Source organism: Physeter macrocephalus, chromosome 13, assembly GCF_002837175.3.
Source record: "Physeter macrocephalus isolate SW-GA chromosome 13, ASM283717v5, whole genome shotgun sequence".
Lineage (NCBI taxonomy): Eukaryota > Metazoa > Chordata > Mammalia > Artiodactyla > Physeteridae > Physeter > Physeter macrocephalus.
In genome coordinates this window covers 34,467,001-34,493,207 of record NC_041226.1, presented here as the reverse complement: position 1 = coordinate 34,493,207, position 26,207 = coordinate 34,467,001, and the positions used below count along the sequence as shown (strand labels likewise).

At 34.8% G+C, this 26,207-nt stretch overlaps 1 protein-coding gene across 3 annotated transcripts in view; it reads right to left on the bottom strand.

Annotated features, from left to right (window-relative positions):
- The window catches only part of TDRD3 (tudor domain containing 3), a 224,255-nt gene that overhangs the window by 127,130 nt on the left and 70,918 nt on the right, over positions 1 to 26,207 (bottom strand). For all 3 annotated transcript variants that reach the window (XM_024125920.2, XM_028497324.2, XM_028497322.2), the window contains 2 exons: positions 7,231 to 7,315; positions 2,653 to 2,718 (listed from right to left, as the gene is read on the bottom strand). In XM_024125920.2, coding sequence (XP_023981688.1) covers positions 2,653 to 2,718; positions 7,231 to 7,315 — 151 coding nt within the window. The remainder of the gene's footprint in view (positions 1 to 2,652; positions 2,719 to 7,230; positions 7,316 to 26,207) is intronic.

Below are 26,207 nucleotides of genomic sequence, written 5' to 3'. Positions count from 1 at the left end.
CCTTAGAAAACTAAAAGTAGAATTACCATATGACCCAGCAATCCCATTACTGGGCATATACCCAGAGAAAACCATAATTCAAAAAGACACCTGCACCACTTGGACTTCCCTGGTGGCGCAGTGGTTAAGAATCCACCTGCCGGGCTTCCCTGGTGGCGCAGTGGTTGAGAGTCTGCCTGCCGATGCAGGGAACACGGGTTCGCGCCCCGGCCCGGGAAGATCCCACGTGCCGTGGAGTGGCTGGGCCCGTAAGCCATGGCCGCTGAGCCTGCGCGTCCAGAGCCTGCGCTCCGCAATGGGAGAGGCCACAACAGTGATAGGCCCGCATACCGCAAAAAAGAAGAATCCACCTGCCAATGCACGGGACACAGGTTCCAGCCCTGGTCCAGGAAGATCCCACATGCTACAACTCGACACAACTAGAGAAAGCCCATGCACAGCAACAAAGACCCAGTGCAGCCAAAAGTAAATAAATAAAATTAATTTAAAAAAAAATACACATGCACCCCAATGTTCATTGCAGCACTATTTACAATAGCCAGGTCATGGAAGCAACCTAGGTGTCCACAGACAGACGAATGGATGAAGAAGATGTGGTACATATATACAATGGAATATTACTCAGCCATAAAAAGGAACGAAATTGGGTCACTGTAGAGACATGGATGGGCCTAGAGACTGTCATACAGAATGAAGTAAGTCAGAAAGAGAAAAACAAATATCATATATTAACGCATATATGTGGAATCTAGATAAATGGTACAGATGAACCAGTTTGCAAGGCACAAATAGAGACACAGATGTAGAGAACAAATGTATGGACACCAAGGGGGGAAAGCGGGGCTGGGGGGCGGTGGTGGGATGAACTGGGAGATTGGGATTGATATATATATATACAGTAATATGTATAAAATAGATAACTGATTTAAAAGTATTAAAAAAAATGCTCTGAGAAGTTGGAGGAAGAGAAAACTCTTATCAGTACCTTTTCCCATGAGCTTATAGCAGAGATAGGTTCTGAGAATCCCTAAAGACACACGAAGAAACAATGGAAAATCAATAATCCAGCATGCTAGTTTTCTTAAATCAACTAGCATAAGGATGTGCAGCCACTGCTTTGATGTTAGTTAGTTTTCCTGTAAAGAACTGTTGCATTCATCAGACCTGTCCAAGACTGCTGCCTAATCTGGAGTTCTATACCCCAGAAGTTTTCTAATTATGCTTCCCAGACCAGCAGAATCAACATCCCACAGAAACTTGTTCATAATACAAATTCTCAGGCTCTATCCCAGTTCAATGGAGACAGAGGCGTGGGAGTGGGAGAGGTTAGAGGCTGGCAATGTGTGTTCTAGCCAGGCCTCAGGATGATTCTGATGTATGCTGAAGTCTGAGAACTACGACCACAACCAGAAAAAGAAATGTAAGGAACTGGAAAGGACTCTGAGAAGAACAATGAAGATGAATGGAATGCCTGAGACAGAATAAACGGAGAAACCAAGATAGATGGTTTTTAGCAAGAAGAAACCTGTGGTACTGTCATTTACAAGGCTTCAAGTATATGAAGAATTATTCACAAGGGAAGGTAACCAGATGTTCTCCATTTCCCCTGAGGGAAGATAAAGAAGACGTTACGGACTTCAAGTTGCATCATAAGAAATTTAGGTTAAAATACAATTAAAGTCTGCTGACACAGAGTGTTGTTAAACATTAAAATGAACTGCTGAGGAGTTTGTAGAGCTTTCTTCTCTGAGTATCTGCTTCAAAAACTATTGTAAATTATAAAATAAACTCTTGTTTTCTTTCCAGCTAAATGATTACCATCTACTGCATAAGGGAAAATGTGAAAAATATGTTGTTACATTTCAGACCTTTTAAAATTATCTAAAATTTAAAATATCTGAGGTACAGCAACTATCTTAAATATCTGAGTGTTAAAATGATAAGAATACTTAGTCAAACACAAAACATATACATTCAAAATATTTCTTTAAACTATAGATAATGATGTTCCGTAATAGTTCAAAAAGTGATCAGTAGCACATATAAAATTCTTGGTTGACGTAATTTACATGTATTTTCAAATGAAAAGAAGAAATTGAATACAATGAATAAGAAGTAAAAGACTGACTAGTTGGTATCTAAAAATTGTATCCTTGTATTTTAAAAACATCACTGAAAAAGTTCATAACATGAATACATATATGTGTTACAAAAAATGATAGCAGTAACCAAATGCACGGCTTTGCCAAATTGCTCCTAACACTCTCTCCCAATCTTATAGTTTTAATATTAATAAGTTCATTAAACAAATATGGTTAACAGGTAACTAAAATAAAAAGATACAAAAAGGTCCTTTTCCTGAGCACCAATAATATCTGGTAAGTCTCACATGTAAAGTAAGTGTGTCATAGTTACAATTCCTGAAACAAAAGTTTTTTTTAAATGTTGAAAAGTCACCAAAAGTTTAAAAGTTTAAGCTTTAATAATTTTCCATGTGTATAGGAATTCACTTTAATGATAACTCTGTGACTTGTTCACCTCCAAAATATTTTGAAGTTGCAGTCTTCATTGACAAAAATAATTCCAGTAATTTAGTAGATGTTCATATTTATTGTACTTAGCATAATTGGGGAAGTTAACATTTTTCATTACCTTTTCCACCTTTCCACCATTGATGTCACTGGGGAGGAATTTCTTGCCAATTGTTCTCAAGTCTGTCTAAAATAAAAATATTATTATTAAAACAAAATTATAGAGAAAAGTGAATCTAAATCTAATCTCACAAACAAAAGATAAAGTTACTTAAGGTGTGTGGAACAAAATTTAAATAAATGTCTTTCAACTGACTATGAGATCTATATAAATATAAAATCAATCTTTTCTAATAACAGTCCCATACATACATCGTTTAAAGTACATCAAAGGCCTTATTTATACCTGGTCATACTTCTCTAGATACCCTTTTAACTTATTAAGTCTTCTTTATTAAAATCTAAAACTTGATTTTATGAAACTATATAGTCTTACTAAAAAATTAATGCCACAATCCAAAACTAAATGACTACTTTGAACATATAAACAGAGTATATTTTTGACAACTAAATTCTATATAACCTTGATATGCAGGGACATGAAAACACATTACTCTATAGGCTGTGATACTTATGACATAACAAAGCTATATAACATAAAAATATCCCAGAGAACAATACCACTGCAACAGCAAGAAATCTAAGACTATACTGTAGTAAATACTTATTTCATTTGCTTTTTAAACAAATTACAGAAACAGAAGTTGGTGAACAAATGACTAACCACATGAAAATTCCCAAGTAAATATTATTCAGCAAACCAAAGCAAAACATAGAAAGGACAACATAGGACTAAGATAAAGTTGTAGGATTTCCGACATAAAAACAGAACTTCAACTACACAGTCTACATAAAAAAAAACAGAATTTTTCAGGATTTTCTCTTCTTTAAGAAGTGAAAACTAAAGGAATAGTAAATTTGTTCAGAACTAATATTACTCATGAAAAAGGCCTAATTATTTAAGCTAAGAAATTATCTTGCTGCTTGAGATAGTGAGGTTAGATTAATAACTAAATCTCTACTGTTTTGTTATTCCTTAAATATAGTAAAGAGAAGCTCTTCATTGCCTCAAGAGCAAAACAAAAAAGACTTAGAGTGCATTTAATCACAAAATTTATAAGGGAGAAATTTATATTAGACTTAAGGAGAAAATACTAGATGATTAAAATTACTGTATTATAAAAGGATTACATATAGAGAAGTAGGATAGTCTTCTTTGAACACCTACAATAATAGAATATCCTCTTATTTGAAATATCCATATATGGTCAGCTTAAGAAACAAGCATACATGTTATACAACCCTCACAGATCCTTTCCAGTCTTTTACTACAATGATTTATAATTTATTTCTCAATGTAATGCAAGGATCACTCCTAAAGTAAAACTCACTGAATGGAACTGCCAGGTAAACTAAGCCCCAAATCCAAATACTTGTTTAACAATGTTTCAGGTTTATCCTTTTTGCAGCCTCCACCCAATAACAGAGTGAAAGAATTATAAACCATACCTCAAGTTGCATAGCTTTGACTTTGAAAATACTAAGCAACATATGGGGAAAGAAATACTTTCCTATACTAGCATTTCCTATATTAGGATTGTTTTGAAGATTAAATAATGCATGTAAAGCATTCATCACAATGACTTGCAAACAGTAAGCATTTAATGAATGTTAGCTATCATGTTTACCTTAGCGAATATAAAACATGCATATTGTTATCATCTGAACGTGTACAAGTCAATAATACAACTAACAGTTCATAAAAACATAAGCATTATCTTGAAGTCACTCAAAAGCTGAAATATTTAAATACCTATAAAAAACAGAATATATAAAAATTTTATGATACATCATGGTCCTTCATTTCTGGTTTTTATCACTAATTATAAAATTAAAATAAAATGAGGCATTAATATAAATGAGAAATGAGCACCAGATTAAAATCCTAAACTTTGATTTACTACATACTGTAATTAACTAATATGACCTGGGACACAACAGAAATTCTCTAAATCCAGTTAATTTATTCCTCTGTAACATGGAAAATATATTACCAATTCTATCTTCCAAAGCTGTTGTCAGGCTAAAAGGAGACAATGTATTCAAAGTGCCGTACACACATATAAGGAATGTTATTTCATTGTTTTTTAGCAAGATGAAAATGACCTACCAAATCTTTAAACATCCTAAATTCAAAGTCAATTTATGAGTTCTGCAAAGGCAATTCTATGATTCAGATGTTGTTATATCAAAGTCACTACGATAACTGGGTCCAAAAATACATTTATAGTGAATAAGCAATTATGCAGGGGAAATACTTAACCTATAACATGCACGTGTGCACACACACACCAGATTCCTGACTATTTCTTCAAGTAAGTTCAGCAGAATATCTATTTGGCAAATCATTTTGTATTATACAGAATCTTAAAAGAAATTTTAAAATAATCTATTAAAATTTTTACTGTTACATATTATTTAGTAATTTAAGACTAGGCTATCATTTAATTTTTTTCTGAATAATTCAGGAATTTGAACGCAAAACTACATGCTGAATTTCAAGGTTATTTCTTAATATCCTTACTCCTCATTCTACAGAGGAAAAAAATTAAGAACCTCCCTCCTTTCAACATAAAAACCCATGCAAAAAAGAGTTACATAGCAGCTCTGAGGCTACTATCTTTAGAAGGGCCTGCTTACAAAGTTGGCCCGAAGGTGTCATTTGGGAACTTGGCACTTGAACCATTCCCTAACTGAAAATGTGGTTCACTGCCTAAATTATTTGTATTAACAATGTGATTTATGGTAAACACCTGCTTTTTGAGGGAGGGTGTCTGGAATTTTATTTCATGCTAAGCAGAGAGTACCTTCCTAAGCAGCCCAATAATAGCCTAATGGACTTCCCTGGGCAGGAAAACCATATACATACCATTGCTTTGTTCACTGCTAAATAAAGGAACAAATTCAGTGTGTTCCCACTGGAGGAAGAGAACATAAGCAAGCTTATGCATGGATTATTCTCCCAATATGTAATAAGTTATATGTAAGAACTAATAATGCAAGTCTTTCTCAATTAGTGATTAACATCCCACAATCACTCGAAAGTTAAAAAAATTAAACAGAAATACTGTATATACCTGATTTTATTTAAAGGTTATAAACTTGAAACTTAGATTATTTGTCTGGTGTAGACTTCATCCCGATTAAAAGTATTTTTTTTATCCTATTATATTGCATAATAGCTTTGGACTGCAGTATTTAACTATATATTTTAAAGAAAATTATAAAGACAAATTAATTCACTAAGATAATAATCATCATGCACCTCTTATGTACGCAGGACAAATACTTCATGTTGACTTATTTTATTTAGTTTCATACCCAATTTATACATAGCTCAATGCTATTTACCTATGTATATAAATAAGAAAAATAAAAAAGAACAGGAGATTGTCACAAAGCCTTTTTCCTATCATCTTTAGGACTTTTTTTAATAAACAAAGAAACTAGGGTTCTTTATATCATTTTTTGAAAATAAAATTCACTAATTTGGGTGCAAATCAAGGAAAGTTAAAGTGTCTAGCAAATATTCCCATTTGTAGTCACAGATAACACACATAATCTCTAAAAAACCTGTTGGTCTTTCTGAATAAAATTTCAAAGCAGCTAAAAAAAATCACAGGTTTCAAAATATAAATTTTATGTTTAAACCCAAGTTTAATTATGTAAATATAAATTTAAGTAATTTGAAAAGTTATACACAGTTATATATTTATGTATACTTCACATGTTCTCATCAGTTGTCGCCCTTTCTGCTTTATGCTAAACCTACTTTGCAGTGACATAATGGTATTATCAGGCAGTAATTCTCTTCTGAATTTCACTGATTATGTATCATAGTATATGAAGTTGATTAATAGACTGTGACTGCAAAGGCAATACAAAAAACACTCCCACAGGGTAACTGCACGATTGAAAAAAGAATATTAATTTACTTATATCTGTACTTCAAACAATTTTTATAACTTCAAAAAAATCCAAAAGTCAATCCCAATTATAGAAAAGATACAACTATACAAATGGGTAGAGGGAAAGAGCATGGAAAGAACTATACACCAAAACATTAACGGTAATTATTTGGCTTTATTATTTTACTTTTCTGTATTTTCTGAAGTAGTCATATGGTACCATATATACTACTTTTATTAACAGGAAAAGTTACTTTGAAAGAAAAAAATAGAACTGTCAAGAAGCTATAACCTAGTTAGAGTTCCTACGTAAATTAAACGTTAATTTGTTTTCATGAATATGATCAGTTTTTACTGCTATTACATAGCTACTGTAAATGTAATGAAATTCTGTAACTGATCACAGGGTGAAAAAAAAAAGTTTTAATTGCATTTTCCCCTTTTTCATTGAATTCTGAATAATAGATGTTAAAGAAATATGTATTTCTAATAACTGGCTTATATGAGATTACCAAATTCAACAAACAGCCCTGCAACTTAAAATGGACAATAAAAATGCAAGATGATTTATGATTTTTTCTCATCATAAAATCCAGTTTATTCTATGAGATATTTTTCATAAATATAGCTTCCAGATTTAAAACGTTTATAAGTTAATAAATAAAACCTACATTGAGAGCAATCAGGATGATGTCATTTATATTGACTTTGTCAGGAGAACTTGTGCACGCTTCAATGCCTTCATCTGAAAGATACCTGTTAAAATAAAATAAATGGCTTAATATTTTCTAAAATCAAAATTAACCAAAATTATTTTTTAAGTCTACATGTAATTTTGTTCTCTACTATAAAATGCCTCCACTACAAATACTAGGCAAAAAGAGTCCTGGATACTCCCTGCTTATTTACTACCTGATAGAACAGGATAGACAATGAGTATTTTTCCTCTTTTGTATCTTTAAAGGGATACTTTGTTAATAAAAGTATCCATATGTTTTCTGAAAAAAAGCTATTTAACCATCAATATACTTCCTGAAGGAATGAATGAGCTCCTCTTTATTATTATACAAATACAATATCCGACTTAAATATTTAGTAGTACAGTAAACTCTTAAGAGATTGAGATGTGCTATAAAAATAGAACTAAAAACAACATAGATTTAAATATAGTCCAACAAACTTTCTTCTGGGCTACTTTCTCACATTATCTTCTCAAGTCCCCTTTCTCTAACACAATGTTCTCAAGAATCTTTCAATAAATACTATTAACTCCAAATAGCACAAAGATAGGCAACTTTTTACCTTACATCTTTTACTTTTCCTGGCTCTTTTCAGTTTTTTTTACTCATTGCCTTATTGCCCTTTGGTTTTTTTTTTTTGTTTTTTTTTGTTTGTTTGTTTGTTTGTTTTTGTGGTATGCGGGCCTTCCTCTGCTGTGGCCTCTCCCGTTGCGGAGCACAGGCTCCGGACGCGCAGGCTCAGCGGCCATGGCTCACGGGCCCAGCCGCTCTGCGGCATGTGGGATCCTCCCATACCGGGGCGCGAACCCGGTTCCCCTGCATCGGCAGGCGGACGCGCAACCACTGCGCCACCAGGGAGGCCCTCCTTTGTATTTTTTTATTCAGTCCAAAACAACCATACATCTGTAGCAGACAATAATTAATTCAGGAGTAAAAAGATTATTGAATCCAAAGGGGGGAAAAATCATCTCTACCAATTCACCCATGCCCTATACAGTCATTTTGAAATTCTTTGATAAATTCTACAATTCATATATCATCCCCCCAAACTCTATCGGTAAAAATGCCCATTAACATTCAGCATCTTTTGTAATCAGTATCAGATACTCCTTTAACCAAAGGTCTGATGCTAGCACTGCCACTGCAGACATTCTCCCACTAAAAAGATCCCACTACTGGGCATATACCCTGAGAAAACCATAATTCAAAAAGATACATGTACCCCAATGTTCCTTGCAGCACTACTTACAATAGCCAGAACATGGAAGCAACCTAAATGTCCATAGACAGATGAATGGATGAAAAAGATGTGGTACATATATATACAATAGAATATTACTCAGCCATAAAAAGGAATGAAATTGAGTCATCTGTAGTGATGTGGATGGACCTAGAGTCTGTCATACAGAGTGAAGGAAGTCAGAAAGAAAAAAAGCAAATACCGTACATTAACACATATATATGGAATCTAGAAAAATGGTACTGATGAACCTAGTGGTGGGGCAGGAACAGAGACACAGTCTTAGAGAACAGACTTGTGGACACAGGTGGGTAAGGGGAGGGTGAGATGAACTCAGAGAGTAACACTGACATATATACACTACCATGTGTAAAACAGATAGCTAGCGGGAAGCTGCTGTATAGCACAGGGAGATCAGCTCGGTACTTTGTGATGACCTAGAGGGGTGGGTGGGAGGGAGGCCCAAGAGGGAGGGGATATAGGCATACATATAGCTGACTCACTTTGTTGTACAAGAGAAACTAACATAACATTGGAAAGAAATTATAATCTAATAAAGATGAAAAAAAAAAAAAAGATACAGGAGTGCTAGTCTGACAGAGCTAACTCCGGCTCTTCCTGATAGCCAGCAATTCCACCATCAACCCCCAACCTTAGGCTGATTCTAAGACACTTGTCAATGTAAACTTTACCTGAAGACAGCAACCAAAGAGCATTTGCCTTTAAGAAACATAGAATGAATGATTTCTCAAAAGTAAAAGGGCAAGTGAAAAGAAATGTGAATAGGAGAGTACAAAAAGCAATAGAAAATTAAAGCTGATAAACCTATGCATAAGATCAAGGAGGTAAAAGAAAGGAAAGTATATACAAATCAAAGCAAGAATGTGTTAAAAAAAATTAGATACTATTAAAAGTTGAAGACCATGGCAGTGCCAAACTACAATGATGAATGAAGGCAAGGAGTTAAGTGGGCTACAGAGAAAAATAGAAGTGTTAATTATGTAGATGAGTCAGTAAGAATGAATGGATGGGAGGCAGGAATAAATAGTACATGAGTGACCATGGAATACAATGTTTGCAGTCAGCATACATGGCTAAAACACTGCTTTAATTCAGAATGGCTAAGTTAATTTCCTTATTACCCTGATAATTTTTCACCATTCACAGCCATTGACTGTATCCTGCACTAACCATCTTACAAATTCAGATCTACAAATATTAATTAACTCCCCCTTTATGTGAAAAGCACTATGTGAATCAGTAATAAGATCAGTAAAATGATGAAAAATAAACATCTTTCTTCAAGGAGTTTACAGTCTCACATAAAGAATAACACAACATGTAAATAGCTATCATACAATGCCAAAATAACTATAAACAAAATGTTATGGGGGCTCAAAGTGGCTGCGGAATGGAAAAGAGTGCACAGAAAGGGAATAGTATGACCAACAACATGGAAGTAAAAAAGTATAAAGCACATTCTAGAGGTAATAACTTGGAACGTTACAGCTGGAAAATGGGGAAGAGATGAGAGGTCAGTATAGGTTGAGACGAATTTTATTTACTGTAGGAAGCAACAGTGCATAGAGGGATAAGGGTGCTATATTAAATGCTGACTAATTACAAAAACACAACTTTCAAAATTCCTACAGTGGGGAAATAATATGCAATAACTAATAAAATACTTTGGTTTTCTAGAAAGGCAACTCTTTAGAATTAAAAGATTATAGGATGTCAGATGAACTGGAAATGATCTTAAAAAATAATCAAAGTTTAACTCTTCAATTTTACAGATGAAGAAAAGAACGCCCAAAGATGTTAACCTAAACTTGCCGCAAAATACAAACTTAAGCTATGAAAAGTTAAAACAAAAATGCCTCCTGATTCCCAGTTTAGCAGTCTTTTCATTACAACACACAATTTTTATTTATCAACAACTAATGCTATTATCAGGAATATGATTTTTTTCTCATAAACAAAAGTCAACATCTATACAAATCAATTTCTTAATCAAGTAGACACTTTACCAACACAGACAAAAAAGCACAACCAGGTAAATTCAATCAGTGTCTCCGAAGTATATTAAATAAGAATAGGCCTAGTTTCATAGTAAAAGATCAGGGAACTAATATTAACTACTATTAAGAGATTCAAAAATTGTTACAACAATAAAAATACCTATCCTGCAAAATATAAAAAGGAAACATCTATCTAACAAAAATTCTAAACGCAGAAGAGATAAGGGGGTGTAAATTTGACTTCACCCATGTATAAATCAAATATCATGTGATTTCTTCCAAACGATGCCTGGAGAAGCCTTCCTGAATATAAGAAATTATAAAATATGGCTCAGTCTCAATTTCCAAGTTTTACAAGTCTCCCTTCCTCACCCTTCACATTAAAAAAAAAAAAAAAAAATCAAAGGACTTGAGCCTCACAGCTTTACTTTGTAATTATCAAGAAACAGAAGACCCATTCACAGGTCTCCCTAGTAACATCTTGGTGATCCTTCTGTCCATACTGGACCATTTTCATAGGACTAAATCTAAATTAACTGTAACTTGAGATTTACAAATTAATCTTTTTGTTTTTGTAAACATTTAAGACTCCAATATCATCAATGAATTTAAAAAGTGATAAAACTAAGGTATTATGTCCAAATCAGCTTCAAGAAGCACTACAGGAACACAGCAACTGAAAGAACAAAACAACACAGGCGTGTTGGCACAAGCGTGTCAGATCTGATCCCTGTGCACATCTGCACGACGGACCTCAAGGGAAGTGAGTCATAATCAGTTCCCATGTGCCGTCTTTAAGCATGCAAACCCAAGGGCATGGACCTTAAAGAAGAAACAAACCCCAGAGAGCTCTTGTTGACTACAACAGCCCCCAAGGCACACACTTTTTTTCTCCTCTGGTGGAGATTTGAGAACAGTAACATTATATAATCACTCATTACTATTCTGAACTAAAAATACATCGGAATACATTTTATTGACAAGCAAGGCACTAAAGGGCTAAATTTCTGCATGATACTCACAGAATAGACTAATATTTCTCCTTAATTTTACCTTCAAATAATTCCATTTTAAATCACAGTTTAATAAACACTCAAATTTTTTTTTAAAGATTTTGGAAAGTGCTTCTTATTTTCATAAATAAATGTTAAAATTCTGACTTTCTCAGAGTCATTTAATTTTAATCCTGAGCAACTCTTCTTACTTAAGAAGTAAAAGCTTTAAAATTAATTACTATCCACCAATTTGGGGGAGAGGTGGTTTCCTGTTACAAATAATGAATATATATTTAATAAGAAGGGTCTCACTGCTAAAACCATCTTTACCTCATGCTCTAAAGTTACTTGGGCATATAAAACAGACATTCCCAAACTACAGTTCAAGAATCTCAACTGACAGAAAACTGTGATAAAAACAAATACTATTGTTTCAATATCACTTGTTAGATCCAGATAGTGGATCACCATTACCAGTAAGTGGATTCCTAACTGCAAGGGAAAAGAGTGCCTATTTTCCTTTGATCCATTCCTCTGGAAGTAGGTAAAATCCATGAGTCTAACTTAACTACTGACTGTGATGCACACATAATGAGGAGGGCAGCAACAAACTGAAGAGTACATGCCCATCTAAAGGCGGCAGCTCCAGTGTATGAGGATAGGTTAAGCAGCCATTGTCAGATCTTCTCATTTTTAGCTTTTAGTTTTTTGCAAAGCAATGTACAAGCCAAACAAAACAGGCTTCAGTCTGCATGTGGCACACAAACTTTGTACATATTAATCGTATTAGTTTATTTCAGTTATCTGTTTGTTTGCTCTTATACACTTTCAACTTGTCTTTGACATGTTGACACTTTGACACTTAGGGTTGTGCCCTAAGTGTCTGTCAAATGATATAATATCCATGGCTGACATCCTTTTCAAGCAAAAGAGGAAAAGAACTGTCTTTTAGGTCACTTTGTATGACTCCTGGACAGCAATAAACATATTTATGCATGTAAACAGTGTTCTTACCGGATTTATCATCAAATCATTTACTTTGGCCTAAATTATCTTCAAACTGCACATATGATAACTCATCCTCACCTAGATTTCCAGACTACATATATTTTTTAGGAGGAAAAATGTTCTAATTGGCCAGAAATACTAAAAAAGCATTTATATACTAAAAAATACTAAAAAAAACTAAAAAGTTTTCTTCCCCTCCAGCTACCTGTACACGTCCAAGCAATGAATGCCCATTCAAGTCTGAACCGAGACCTGAATTCCTAAGATAATCAAAAACAGAATCTATTATCACGCATACAAATTAGGCTGATGACACATGAAAATTCCTTAAAATGCCAATAAGAAAATAAAGAGTGAAAACATTCTTCCCAAATGGATAGGGACTCAATCAAAAAATAAAGGACATATCTGGACAATGACTGCTACAGGATGGTCTTAACTGTCTCTGAAGAAAACCCATCACATGGCCTCATGTGGTTTTGGGGGTCTCTGATCTATACATGATTATTTGCTGCTACATTGAGATTACTAACCCACATATGTTATCCAAATACCAAAATGGGAATTTAATAAATGAATCCCTGCTTAGCTACAAAGAAAATAATAACTAACTCCCAATTACTCAAGCCAATAGAGGGACAGGAGAGAATAAAACATGACAGGTAATTTTTAAAATCACTTATATTAAAAGGTATCTTTCATCTTAGCAAATATGAATGTTGTCAACCTACTGCAAATTCCCAGAACATTAAAAAATAATTTTTAAAAACTACCCAAACAAAGGTCTCTCTATTCACTCTGCATATCCTGTTTCCAGCCCCACAGTGTAAGTGGTCTGTAACATGCCTGCTGAAAATTTTGGTTTTTGCTATTATTCTTATAGGCTTTTTGCTGTACCCAGTCAAAAACACTGAAATAATAACTTGCTAATTCCCTCCTTTAGGATAAAGGAAAATGGCTTATGAACTCCTATTTATGAACCACAGAGTAGTAAGATTAGTTAAGGTAACAAGGTTAATAAAAATTTGGGCACAAGGACTTCCCTGGTGGTCCAGTGGTTAACACTCTGTGCTCCCAAAGCAGGGGGCCCGGGTTTGATCCCTGGTCAGGGAACTAGATCCCACATGCCGCAACTAAAGATCCTGTACGCGGCAACAAAGATCCCACATGCCGCAGCTAAGACCTGTCGCAGCCAAATAAATAAATATTTTTTTTAAAAACTGGGGCACAAAATTTGTTTCAAATAACCTGGTACAGACTAAAGAAATATACTCAATACAATTTATAAATACATTGGCGAGGGGGCGCGGGGGGGAGTCACCAACCAGAATATAACTTGGTACACCAGCATTAAGTTGAATGAATTTATGGTTATTAAGCACAGCAAACAGGAGGATCAGAATTCTATTAAAAGTAATTCAGAAGGGGGAGTCCTATGACCCAAATGGCAAAAAAGGAAAAAAGAGGTCTTTTATTGCATTTCCCTAAAAAAAAGTACCACTTCTATCACTACCATTTTCTTACCTTCTTTAGGTTAAGTGGCCACCTACTATGCCAAAATGAATACCACAATCTTTATTCCAACGATTACAATAAGGACCTGAGTCAACACTAGCTTAAAATTTAATTTTCTCTACTGTTTATATACGAATGGATCAAATAAAGATATGTATTATATAAAGGACCTCTAAGTAACAAGTAATTAGTGTTCATCTTCATCAGTGAGTGAACTATTTTCTATATAAGATTTATTTTATTCAAATATAAACTATCTTTAAAAATGCATCTAGGGCCTCCCTGGTGGTGCACTGGTTGAGAGTCCGCCTGCCAATGCAGGGGATACGGGTTCGTGCCCCGGTCCCGGAGGATCCCACATGCTGCGGAGCGGCTGGGCCCGTGAGCCACGGCCGCTGAGCCTGCCTGTCCGGAGCCTGTGCTCCGCAACGCGAGAGGCCACAGCAGTGAGAGGCCCGCGTACCGCAAAAAAAAAAAAAAAAAAAAGCATCTCTTTTTCAGTTTTTAGTTTTTATGATTTCTTTGCATGCACAAATGTATATTACTTCCACCATTTAGGTAATATGATACTAAATTTTTTCTACACATGGGAAAATCTATTTTAATTTCTTCTATGCTAACTTTCCAAATTTTTATATTACAAAAATAAAAACACCAAAAGCAAAGAAATCATCATTAAAACCTTAACATTTTATGTGCAAATGTTTCAAAAAATTAACCTGCATAAAAATGGAAAGGATAAATATGCAAAAAGTAAAAAAAAAATCTGCTTAGTACTACATAAGGATCTTTTTTCTAAGCAAGTAACTTCAATAGAGATGTGAAGCTTTATGAAATGCCTTGATACATCATGATGAACATCTGTATTACTCAAACTTCAACATTTCAGTGGCCAGACAAAAATCTGGGGGCCCAATATTAAAGATTAAGATATGGACATCAGAAAAGGTTCTAGGGCTAATCCTTTGTAAAGTCATATATAATGTAAAATATTTAAAAGTGTTTAAATTCTGAAAATTTGAAACCTAGATTTGTTTTTGTTAAGCATTTCCTTTAAAATGCGAAAGATGTATTAGAGAGCTAATTCTGAAGAATGTACTACTTGAAAACACCACTAGATGACAACCTTGCTTCACAAGCATAATATCATCAGCCCACAACTGGAAGCTAAGACTCCAAAGATGTACGAAACTGGCTTTCAAATAAAGGTTTCCAACATTTATTGGGTTTTTTTGGTGGTGAGTAGATACATCAAAAATAAAATAGACTGTTATAATTTTAGAATTTGTGTTTGCTATAAAGATCACTCAGGATTTAAAAAAGAAACTCATTTAGCAAACACTCAAGAGATATCTCACATGGAAAAAAATTGAAGCATATCAATAGACAATTTTCTCTCTTATTCTCTCCTATGTTCATCCTTTGGAAATAGAAACTTATAAAAAGTACACATAAATTACTAGAGATTAATGCTTTTTTGCTGTAGAATAGTTACAAAGAGTATTTTCAACATTATTTCAATAGTTGTTTTTCTCTGACATCAAAACAAGTAGGAAAATTTTAAGATAACTATAGGAAGACAGGTGACAACAAATCACAAACTTCTATTTTTTATGATCCTTTTTCAGCTATTTAAAATATTTTCCCCATACATAATCCAACCCATGAAGACATTAGCCCTGGAATGCTTATTTGGTATTAAGTAATTATTTTAACATCTGAGCAAGTAAAAATTCCTTTGAAATTCCATAATTGATATACTACAAGGATTAGTGGCAATGGGAACCTAACTATGTTATTATTCATTTTTGTAAACCAAACCCTCACATATTTTTAAAGTATAAATGAAGGCCTGGATATTTTTACTTTCATTAATTTATGTCCTTCCTCTAATACAACATTTTCATACTTAAATTCTGAAGCAGAGCTGAAGTTAGTTTTTAATAAATCATATTTTAAATATGTGATTTGATATTTCTGTCATCTCTACTTCAGCACAAAGGTGATAGCTATAAAACCATACATCAGGTGGAAAGACTCACTTTAGGCCTAATGCCTGTGCGCTGACTACTGCCATACAGAATCAGGACCTGTAGAGGCCAGGCCAAAGGCCTTCCAGGATTAACCCCAGACCATGTACGTAGTTAGGTTTACATGAGAGTTGTTACTTTAAAATGTAAGATATGATAACAAATATTAGAAGGCATTTTATGAATAGTTGGAGAGACTGTCATCTGATCTGTACTTTTTAGTGAGACGGAACTAGATGCAAATCTCAGTCTCACCATTTAATAAATGTGGGATACAAAGCAATTTATTCAATCTTTCTGTTTCCTCCCCTACTTAAAAAAAAAAATCTATAGAGTTGCTCTAAAAAAAATGCTAATCTTTAAGAGTTGTTCTAAGAATAAATGAAATACCTGGCATATGCCTCATATGAAGTTAGATGCTAAATAAAAACTAGTTTTCTTCCTTCTTAAACGCTGTACACTTTGTGTCTATTCTGGAAAATATTTCCAAAACATAATGATCCTTAAAAATACCTTCTTCTGGGGCTTCCCTGGTGGCGCAGCGGTTGAGAGTCCGCCTGCCAATGCAGGGGACACAGGTTCGTGCCCCGGTCCGGGAAGATCCCACATGCCGCGGAGTGGCTGGGTCCGTGAGCCATGGCTGCTGAGCCTGTGCGTCCGGAGCCTGTGCTCCGCAACGGGAGAGGCCACAGCAGTGAGAGGCCCGCGTACCGCAAAAGAAAAAAAAAAAAAAAAAAAAAAGAATAGATCATGACCAACTTCTATTTCAAACATAGATTTCCCAATCTCATACTGTTCAACAGCTGCTTGTCCCTCAATATCTGAGGGGGATTTGTTTGAGGACCTCTGTGGAAATCAAAACTGGCAGATGTTCAATGTTCAAAATGGTATCTAGAAATAGAACTTTCAGGATAAACTCATGATTTTATATTTATATATCAATGTATTCATTCTCATGTGTGTGCACTGTCTAGAAACAACACATGACTCATATAACAGTTGTATCTTCATTAATCTAATCATAAAGAAGCCTTGGTATGACTTTTAATTTTAAAAGAGCAATAAAGCATTGTTTTATAATATCTGACATATATATAATAAATTAGAAAATGTTACAGATTAATAAAATCTCAATTGTAAAAAACTGAGGTAACATTGATTTATAACATAATACGTTTCATGCATACATTGTATTTCTATTTCTGTATACCCTAACAGCATGCTCACCACCAAAAATTTAGTTTCCTTCCTTCACCATAAAGTTGATCCCGCCTGTTCCTTCCTCCCTGGTAAATACAAATCTGTTCTCTACATCTACGTGTTTGTTTGGTTTGTTTATTTATTTGGGGGATTTTGTTTGTTTGTTGTATATTCCACATTGGAATGAGATCTATACAATATCTGTCTTTCTCCATCTGACATAGTTCACTTAACATAATACCCTCAAGGTCCACACATATTCTCAGAAATGGAAAGATTTCATCCTTTCAATAGCTAAGTAGTATTACATTGTACATACAGACCACATCTTCTTTATCCATTCATCCACCCCCTGATGGACACTTCTGCTGTTTCCATATCTTGCATATGGTGAATAATGCCATGATGAACAGAGGTGTACATATATTTTTTCAAATTACTGCTTTCATACTCTTTGGATGACCCAGAAGTGGGAAAGCTGGATTAGTGATGTTGAGTAACTTTTCACGTCTGTTGGCCATATGAATGTCTTCTTTGGAAAAATGTCTATTCAGCTCCCCTGCCCAGTTTTTACTGAGGTTGGTTTTCTTTTTAATTGACTTATATGAGTTCTTTATGTTTTTAATTGAAGTATAATTCACTTACAACACTACGCTGGTTCCAGGTGCACAATGCAGTGATTCGATACTTCTACACATTACGATCAAGATAAAATCTAGTTGTCATCTGTCACCAAAGTTATTACAGTGTTATTGACTGTATTCCCCATGCTGTATATTTCATCTGCATCACTCATTTATTTTGTAACTGGAAGTTTGTACCTACCAATCCACTTCACCCATTTTGCCCAAACCCCCATACGCCTCTCCTCTGGTGACCACCAGCTTCTCCTCTGTATCTATTAGTCTGTTTCTCTCTTGTATTGTTTGTTTTGTTTTCTAGATTCCACATATAAGTGAAATCATATGGTATTTGTCTTTCTCTGTCTGACTTATTTCACTTAGCATAATACCAACTGGGTCCATCCATGTTATCACAAATGGCAAGACTTTATTTTTTTATGGCTGAGTAATATTCTGTTGATTCTATAAATCACATCTTCTTTATCCACTCATCTATTGATGGACACTTAGGACCCTACCATATCTTGGCTACTGTAAATAATGCTGCAGTGAACATACGAGTGCATATATCTTTTCGAATTAGTGTTTTTTATTCTTCAGAAAAATACCCAAAAGTGGAATTGCTGGATTGTATGATAGTTCTGTTTTTAAATTTTTGAGGAGCCTCCATATTTTTTTCCATAGTAGCTATACCAATTTACATTCCCAACAACAGTGGATGAAGGTACACTTTTCTCCATATTCTTGGCAACACTTAATTACTGTCTTTGATAACAGTCATTCTGACAGGTGTAAGGTGATATCTCATTGCGATTTTGATTTCCAATTTCCTGATAATTAGTGATGTTCAGCATCTTTCATGTGTCTGTTGACCACTTGATGTCTTCCTTGGAAACATGTCTATTCAGTTCCTCTGCTCATTTTTTAATCAGGTTTTTTTTTGACATTGAGTTGTATGAATTCTTTGTATGTTTTGGATATAATGTTTGCAAATACATTCTCCCATTTAGTAGGCTAGCTATGTGTTTTGTTGAGGGTTTCCTTTGCTCTGCAAAAGCTAGTTTGATGCAGTCCCATTTGTTGATTTCTGCTTTTGCTTCCCTTGTCTGGGAAGACTGGTCTGAAAAAAATTGCTAAGACCAATGTCAAAGAGCATAATGCCTATGTTTTCTTCTAGTTTTACAGTTTCAGGTCTTATATTTATGTCTTTAATCCATTTTGAGTTTATTTTCCTATATGTTATGAGAAAGTAGTCCAGTTTGAGTCTTCTGCATGTAGCAGTTCAGTTTTGCCAAAACCATTTATTGAAGAGGTATTTTTTTTCCTCCATTGTATATTCTTGCATCCTTTGCCATAGATTAATTGACCATATAAGTGTGGGTTCATTTCCAGGCTCCTTTATTCTGTTCCATTGACCTATATGTCTTGTTTTGTGCCAGTACCATACTGTTTCAATGACTGTAGCTTTGAAGTATAGTTTCCAATCAGGGCATGTGATACACCTCCAGCTTTGTTCTTCATTCTCAAGATTGATTTGGCTATTTGGGGTCTTTTTTGTTTCCATACAAACTTTAGAATTATTTGCTCCATTTTTGTTAAAAAAAAAAGGCCATTGATATTTTGAAAGGGAATACACTGAATCTGAACTGCTTTGGGGAGTACAGTCGTTTTAACAATATTAATTCTTCCAATCCATGAGCATGATATATCTTTCCATTTGTTTGTGTCATCTTCAATTTCTTTCATCAATGCCTTGTAATTTTCCAAGTACAGGTCTTTATTCCTAGGCATTTCAAACTTTTTGATGCAAATACACATGGGATTGTTTTCTTAACACATTACCGACCAGGGGATTTCTGTAGAAACTAATGCCTGTGGCTGGAATTTGTTATATAAGTGAATACTGAAACACTGCATTTGAGTAAATATCAACAACTTTTTTGCACTTAATGCATTTATTTGATACTTTTAACATGTCTTACTACAGCATTCTAATATAGAGTGTGACAGGCAGTATAGCAGGCACCTCTGTGCAGGGGAACAGAATATCTATTACAAATATACTATGTTTCACTGTGCTTTCCCCTGGAAGAGCAGACTCTACACCTTCTGGCAGCATTTTTTTAGTCCTGTGGGTATTATTTCCTCTAGAATATGTTCTTTTATTTTACCTGATAGTTGACAAGGTGGATCTTTGCAGGGGGCTCTTTTAGAAATGCCACAAGAAGGACCAGGTGCGGGACCACCACTACATTCACCAGAATGGTCAGTTACCTATTCTCTAGCTACTGCTAACAAAAATTGTAAGTCATTTTATTCTGTGCATTAAGGCTATAATAAATTTTAAATGCATTAAATAAACTGCAATTACTCAGATAGAAACCCGCATTCCTATACCATTTTTGTGTTTTCCAGAGGATACTAAAGTTTGCAAGATATTGATCAGATTGATCAACTCCTTTCATATATTTATTATACTCTAATATACAAGTGGGCTTAGTTATCTGATGGCCAGTCCTCCCTCCTGTCTTCCTTTCCTGTAGATGCTATGGAGGCATCATGAATAGTGGTCACCATGTGGACTAGACCTCTTGTCTTTCCATATAAGAATCACTTCTCCCTTCCATAAGAATGTCATTCCTCCCCTCTGCAGATTTTTAGATTTCTCCTTTAATTGGTTTGGTAGACCATGATTCTCTCTTACAGTACCATAAACTCTGGCTTTATTTTTCAACAATATTTCAGATGTGGACACACTGTTGTAATAATTGTCTTGGTAAATATGGTGCCATGAACCAAGATAAGGTTGTACGACTGATAATATTGTTTCTTGCAGTTTCTTTCCTTCACCCATGTGAATCTCAAGGTTGCATATATATCCAGTTTCACTTTTGTTAACCATCCTGACCAAAATTCCATACTTTGTAAGTTTTCCAGGATTATAGGTTTTGAATCTGAGTCGTGCTGTCCACTTTATCATTGCCTCCTCAAGTGATAGCTCTTCTCTGGGTATTTAGGTCGATTGAAATTTTGGTAGAAGATAATCCAAAAGAGGTTTAATTTTTGAAATTCTGTCTGCAGGAGTGGAGTTTCTGAGCTATCGTTAAAGTGAAGAAATGTCATTATTTGTTCAAACCTTGCCTCATCATAATCTTTGGAAAGACAGGTGTTTCAAGTAAGGGATCAGTCGACCAATATTCTTTCCAGTGTGACTTTATTTGTCCCATCAAAATTATTAATCCAAGAAACTTCTTCATGTCACTATGGGTTACATCAGTCCATTTTAAAGTCTTATACTTTTTATATGATTTTTCATTCTGTTAGTGATGCAAGTTTGTTTGAGAAGCGACCAACTCGAAAAAGTCGTTACCAAAAATTGTTATTTCACTAACACTTGGAGGATTATTATATTCAACAGTTACACCTGACATACCTGTGAAGTCTTCCAATTTCTGTGAAACGTTGTCTTCAATCCACTCTTCTGTAGAATCAAAGGAGCATTCTCTAGCACCATTTCATTTTCACTTTCTGCATCAGAGTCAATCACTAAGGTTTTTTGTCTTTTTGTTGGTCTAATATTCACATCATCTCAATCAGAACTATATTCTGAAGAACTATCATCTTCTGAGACACTAGTATATATGTCACTTGGACAATCAGAGAAAGTATCTGCACAAAATTCACCAAAAAATTCTTCTTCACTCAATTTCGTGATGTGCCATTTTTGAAAATTTTACAGTAATTAGCTTGTGTTTATAATATACAAGACTGGAACAAAAACCTAACAGAGCAAAATGTGAATGATAATGATAAGGATAATCATAAGTTGTATAATGAAAACTTGATCAATTTTAAGTGTTAACAACTTCACATGGTGATGTTAATTGTATCACTCTCTGAAAACGTATCGATATGTCTCCAGTCAATAACATTTGGGTAGCAAAAGACGTATTAATACTTGTCTGGTCAATAAATTATTAACTTCTCTTTCTGATAGTTGGTTGTTGGTGTATAGAAGCACAACAAATTTCTGTACATTAATTTTGTACTTGCACCTTTACTGAGTTAATTTACTAGTTCTAACAGTTTTTTGGTCGCATCTTTAGAATTTTCTATACATGGTGTCATGTCATCTGCAGTGATGGTTTTACTTCTTCCTTTCTAATGTGAATTCTTTAACTTCCTTTTCTTGTCTGACTGCTGTGGCTAGGACTTGCAATACTATGTTGAATATAAGTGGCAAGAGTGGGCATCCTTGTCTTGCTCCTGACTTTAAAGGAAACGTTTTCAGCTTTTCACTGTTGAGTATGATGTTAGCTGTGGGCTTGTCACATATAGCCTTTATTATGTTATGTTCTCTCTACAACCACTTTGTTGAGTTTTTAAAATAGATGTTGAATTTTGTCAAAAGCTTTTCTGCACCTATGAGACGATTATATAATTTTTATTGTTCAATTTGTTAATGTGGTGTACCACATTACTTGATTTGCAGATATTAAACCATCCTTGCATCCCTGGGATAAATCCCACTTGATCATGTTGTATGACCCTTTTACTGTATTGTTGAATTCAGTTTGCTAGTATTTTGTTGAGTTTTGCATCTACGTTCATCAGTGATATCGACCTGTAATTTTTGTGTGTGTGGTATCTCACTAGTTTTGGTATCGGAGTAATGCTGGCTTCACAAAATGAGTTCAAAAGTTTTCCTTCCTTCACAGTTTTGTGGAATAGTTTGAGAAGGATAGATGTTAAATCTTCTTTAAATGTTTGGCAGTATGCATTTGTGAAGTCAACTGGCCCTGGACTTTTATTTGTTAGGCATTTTCTGATTACTGATTCAATTTCATTGCTGGTAGTTGGTCTGTTCAAATTTTTATTCCTCCTGATTGAGTCTTGGAAGATTAGACATTTCTAGGAATTTAACCAGTTCTTCTAGATTGCCCATTTTATTGGTGTATCATTGTTCGTAGTAATCTCTTATGATCCATTATATTTCTGTGGTGTCAGTTGTAACTTTTTCATTTCTGACTTTTTTTACTTGGGCAATCTCCTTTTTGCCTTGATGAGTCTGGCTAAAGGTTTATCAATTTTGTTTATCTTTTCAAAGAACCAGCTCTTAGTTTCCTTGACCTTTTCTATTATTTACTCTTTATTCACTTATTTCTGTTCTGAGCTTTAGGATTTCTTTCCTTCTACTAACTTTGGGCTTTGCTTATTGTTCTTTTTCTAGTTCCTTTAGATGTAAGGTTAGGTTGTTTATTGTTGATTTTTTCTTGTTTCCTGAGGTAGGCTTGTATCATTATAAACTTCCCTCTTAGAACTGCTTTTGCTGTGTCCCATAGATTTTGGATTGTTTTGTTTCCATTTTAATTTGTCTCAAGGCATTTTTATTTTTCTCAAGGCATTTTAAAATTTCCTCTTTGATTTCTTCAGTGACCCACTGGTTATATAGTAGCATACTGTTCTGCCTCCACGTTTCTTTTTTGTTGCTGTTGTTGTTGTTGTTTTTTGGCTGCACCACATGGCAGGCGGGATCTTAGCTCCCAGACCAGGGATCGAATCTACGTTTGTATTTTTTGAAGTTTTTTTTTTTTCTTGTAGTTGATTTGTAGTCTCATATCATTGGTTGGAAAAAATGCTTGACATGATTCTTAAATTTACTGAGACTTGTTTTGTGGCCTAACGTGATATATCCTGGAAAATGTTCCACGTGCACTGAAAAGAATGTGTATTCTACTGCTTTGGGGTCAAACGTTTTATACATACAAATTTATCCCATCCTGTCTAATGTGTTGTTTAAGGGCAGTGCTTCTTTATTAACTTTGTCTGGATGCCCTGTCCATTGATGTAAGTGGGGGTGTTAAAGTCCCTTACAATTATTGTGTTACTGTCAATTTCTCCCTTCATTTTGTTAATATTTGCTTTATCTATTCAGATGCTCCTATGTTAGCTACATACATATTTATAATTGTGATATGTTCTTGTTGGACTGATCCCTTTGTCATTATGTAACATCCTTTTTGTCTTTTGTCAGTCTTTGTTTTAAAGTTTCTTTAGTCTGGTATGAGTATTGCTACCCCAGCTTTCTTTTCATTTCCATTTGCATGAAATACCTTTGATCAGTCCCTCATTTTCAGTGTGTGTCTTCACATCTGAAGTATCCTGTGCGTGGCATATATATGGGTCTTGTTTTTTGTTTTGTTTTTATACATTCAGCCACTCTATGTCTTTTGATTGGAGTATTCAGTCCATTTACATTTAAAGTAATTATTGATAAGTATATACTTATTGCCATTTTGTTAACTGTTTGGGGTTATTTTTGTAGTTCTTGCTTTTTTTCTCCTTCTTTTGCTCTTTTCCCTTGTAATTTGATGACTATTTTTAGTATTATGTTCGGAGTCCTTCTTTTTATGTGTCTATTTAAGATAGATATTTGGTTTGTGGCTACCATGAGGGTTATATATTACAACCTATATATATACATGATTATTTTAAGTTGATGATCTCTTAAGTTCAGACTCATTCTAACCATCCTGAATTTTTATTCCTCTCACAACGTTCAATGTTACGACATAATATTTCACATCTTTTAGTTTTATGTACCCCTTAAATACTTACTGTGGATATCGATGGTTTTACTACTTTTGTCTTTTAACCTTCCTACTAGCCTTATAAATAGTTGATATACTACCATTACTGCATATTTGCCTTTACCAACAAGATTTTTTTCCTTTCATAATTGTCATATTTCTAGTGTGCTCTTTTCATTAATAAAAATCCCTTTAAACTTTCTTGTAAAGCCAGGTTAGTGGTGCTTATCTCTTTTAGCTTTTGCTTATCTATAAAACTTTTATTGCTCTTCCAAATCTGAATGACAGCCTTGCCAGGTAGATTATTCTTGACTGTAGTTTTTTTCCTTTCATCCCTTTAAATATATCATGCTACACCCTTCTGGTATGCCAAGTTTCTGCTGAAAAGTCAGCTGGTAGCCTTATGGGAGTTTCCTTGTATGTAAATAGTTGCTTTTCCCTTGCTGCTTTTAGGAGTCTCTCTTTATGTCTAACTTTTGCCATTTTAATTACAGTGTGTCTTGTTGTAGTCCTCTCTGGGTTCATACTGTTTGGGACTCTGTGCTTCCTGGACCTGAATGTCTGCTTCCTTTCCCAGGTTAGGTAAGTTTTCAGATATTACTTATTCAAATAAGTTCTCTTCCCCCTTCTCTCACTCTTCTCCTACAATTTGAATGTTAATATGCTTGATGTTGTCCAAAAGGTCTCTTAAACTATCCTCAGTTTCTTTGTTAATTCTTCCACTACTCTGTTTTCCAGTTCACTGATCTGTTCCTCTGTATCATCTAATCTACTCTTGATTCCCTCTAGTGTATTTTTTATTTAAGTTATTGTATTCTTCAGCTCTGGTTTTTCTTTACATTTTCTAACTCTTTGTTAACTTTGGAACTTCTCACTGTGTTCATCCATTCTTCTCCTGAGTTTGTTGAGCATCTTTAAAATCATTATCCTGAACTCTTTATCAGGTAAGATTGCTTAGCTCCACTTTGCTTAGTTCTTCTTCTGGGGTTTTATCTTGTTCCTTCATTTGGAACATTTTCCTTTGTCACTTCATTTTGCCTAATTCTCTGTTTTTACTTCTATGTATTAGATAAGTCTGTTACATTTCCCAATATTGGAGAAGTAGCCTTTTGTAGGAGATGTCCTATGGGACCCCGTCACATACTCACCCTCTGGCCATCAGACCTATATGTTCTAGAGGTTCCCCCCATGTGGCCTGTGTGGGCCCTTCTGTAGTGGTGGGGCTGAATACTGTGGATGCACTGGTAGGTGGAGCTGACCCTGAGCCTGGTTGACTGCCTGGCCTTGCCTCTTGCAGATGCTGCCCACCCAATGGTGGGCAGGGTGAGGTCCTAACACAGCTGGTAGTAGGGCTGAGGAAGTCTTGTGGTTGGTACCAGACTGCTGGTTGGCCAAACCACGTCCTGGTATGGCTGGCTGTGGGGCTCAGGGGGCCTGGGGCTGGTGCTGGCCTGCTGTTGGGCAGGGTTGGGTACTGGGGCAGCTGGTGCACAGTCAGGGCTGGTGCTGGCCCAATGGTGGATGGGGCTGGGTTCCCACATAGTTGGCTATTCAGCCTGGAGAAGGGGGGTGGGGGCTGGACTAAGTCTCAACCTTTATAAGCACAAAGTCATCACTATTTTCCAATGAAAACATTTTTCTCACTTTAAAGCTATACATATGAACAAAGATGATATTTAATCAAATAAT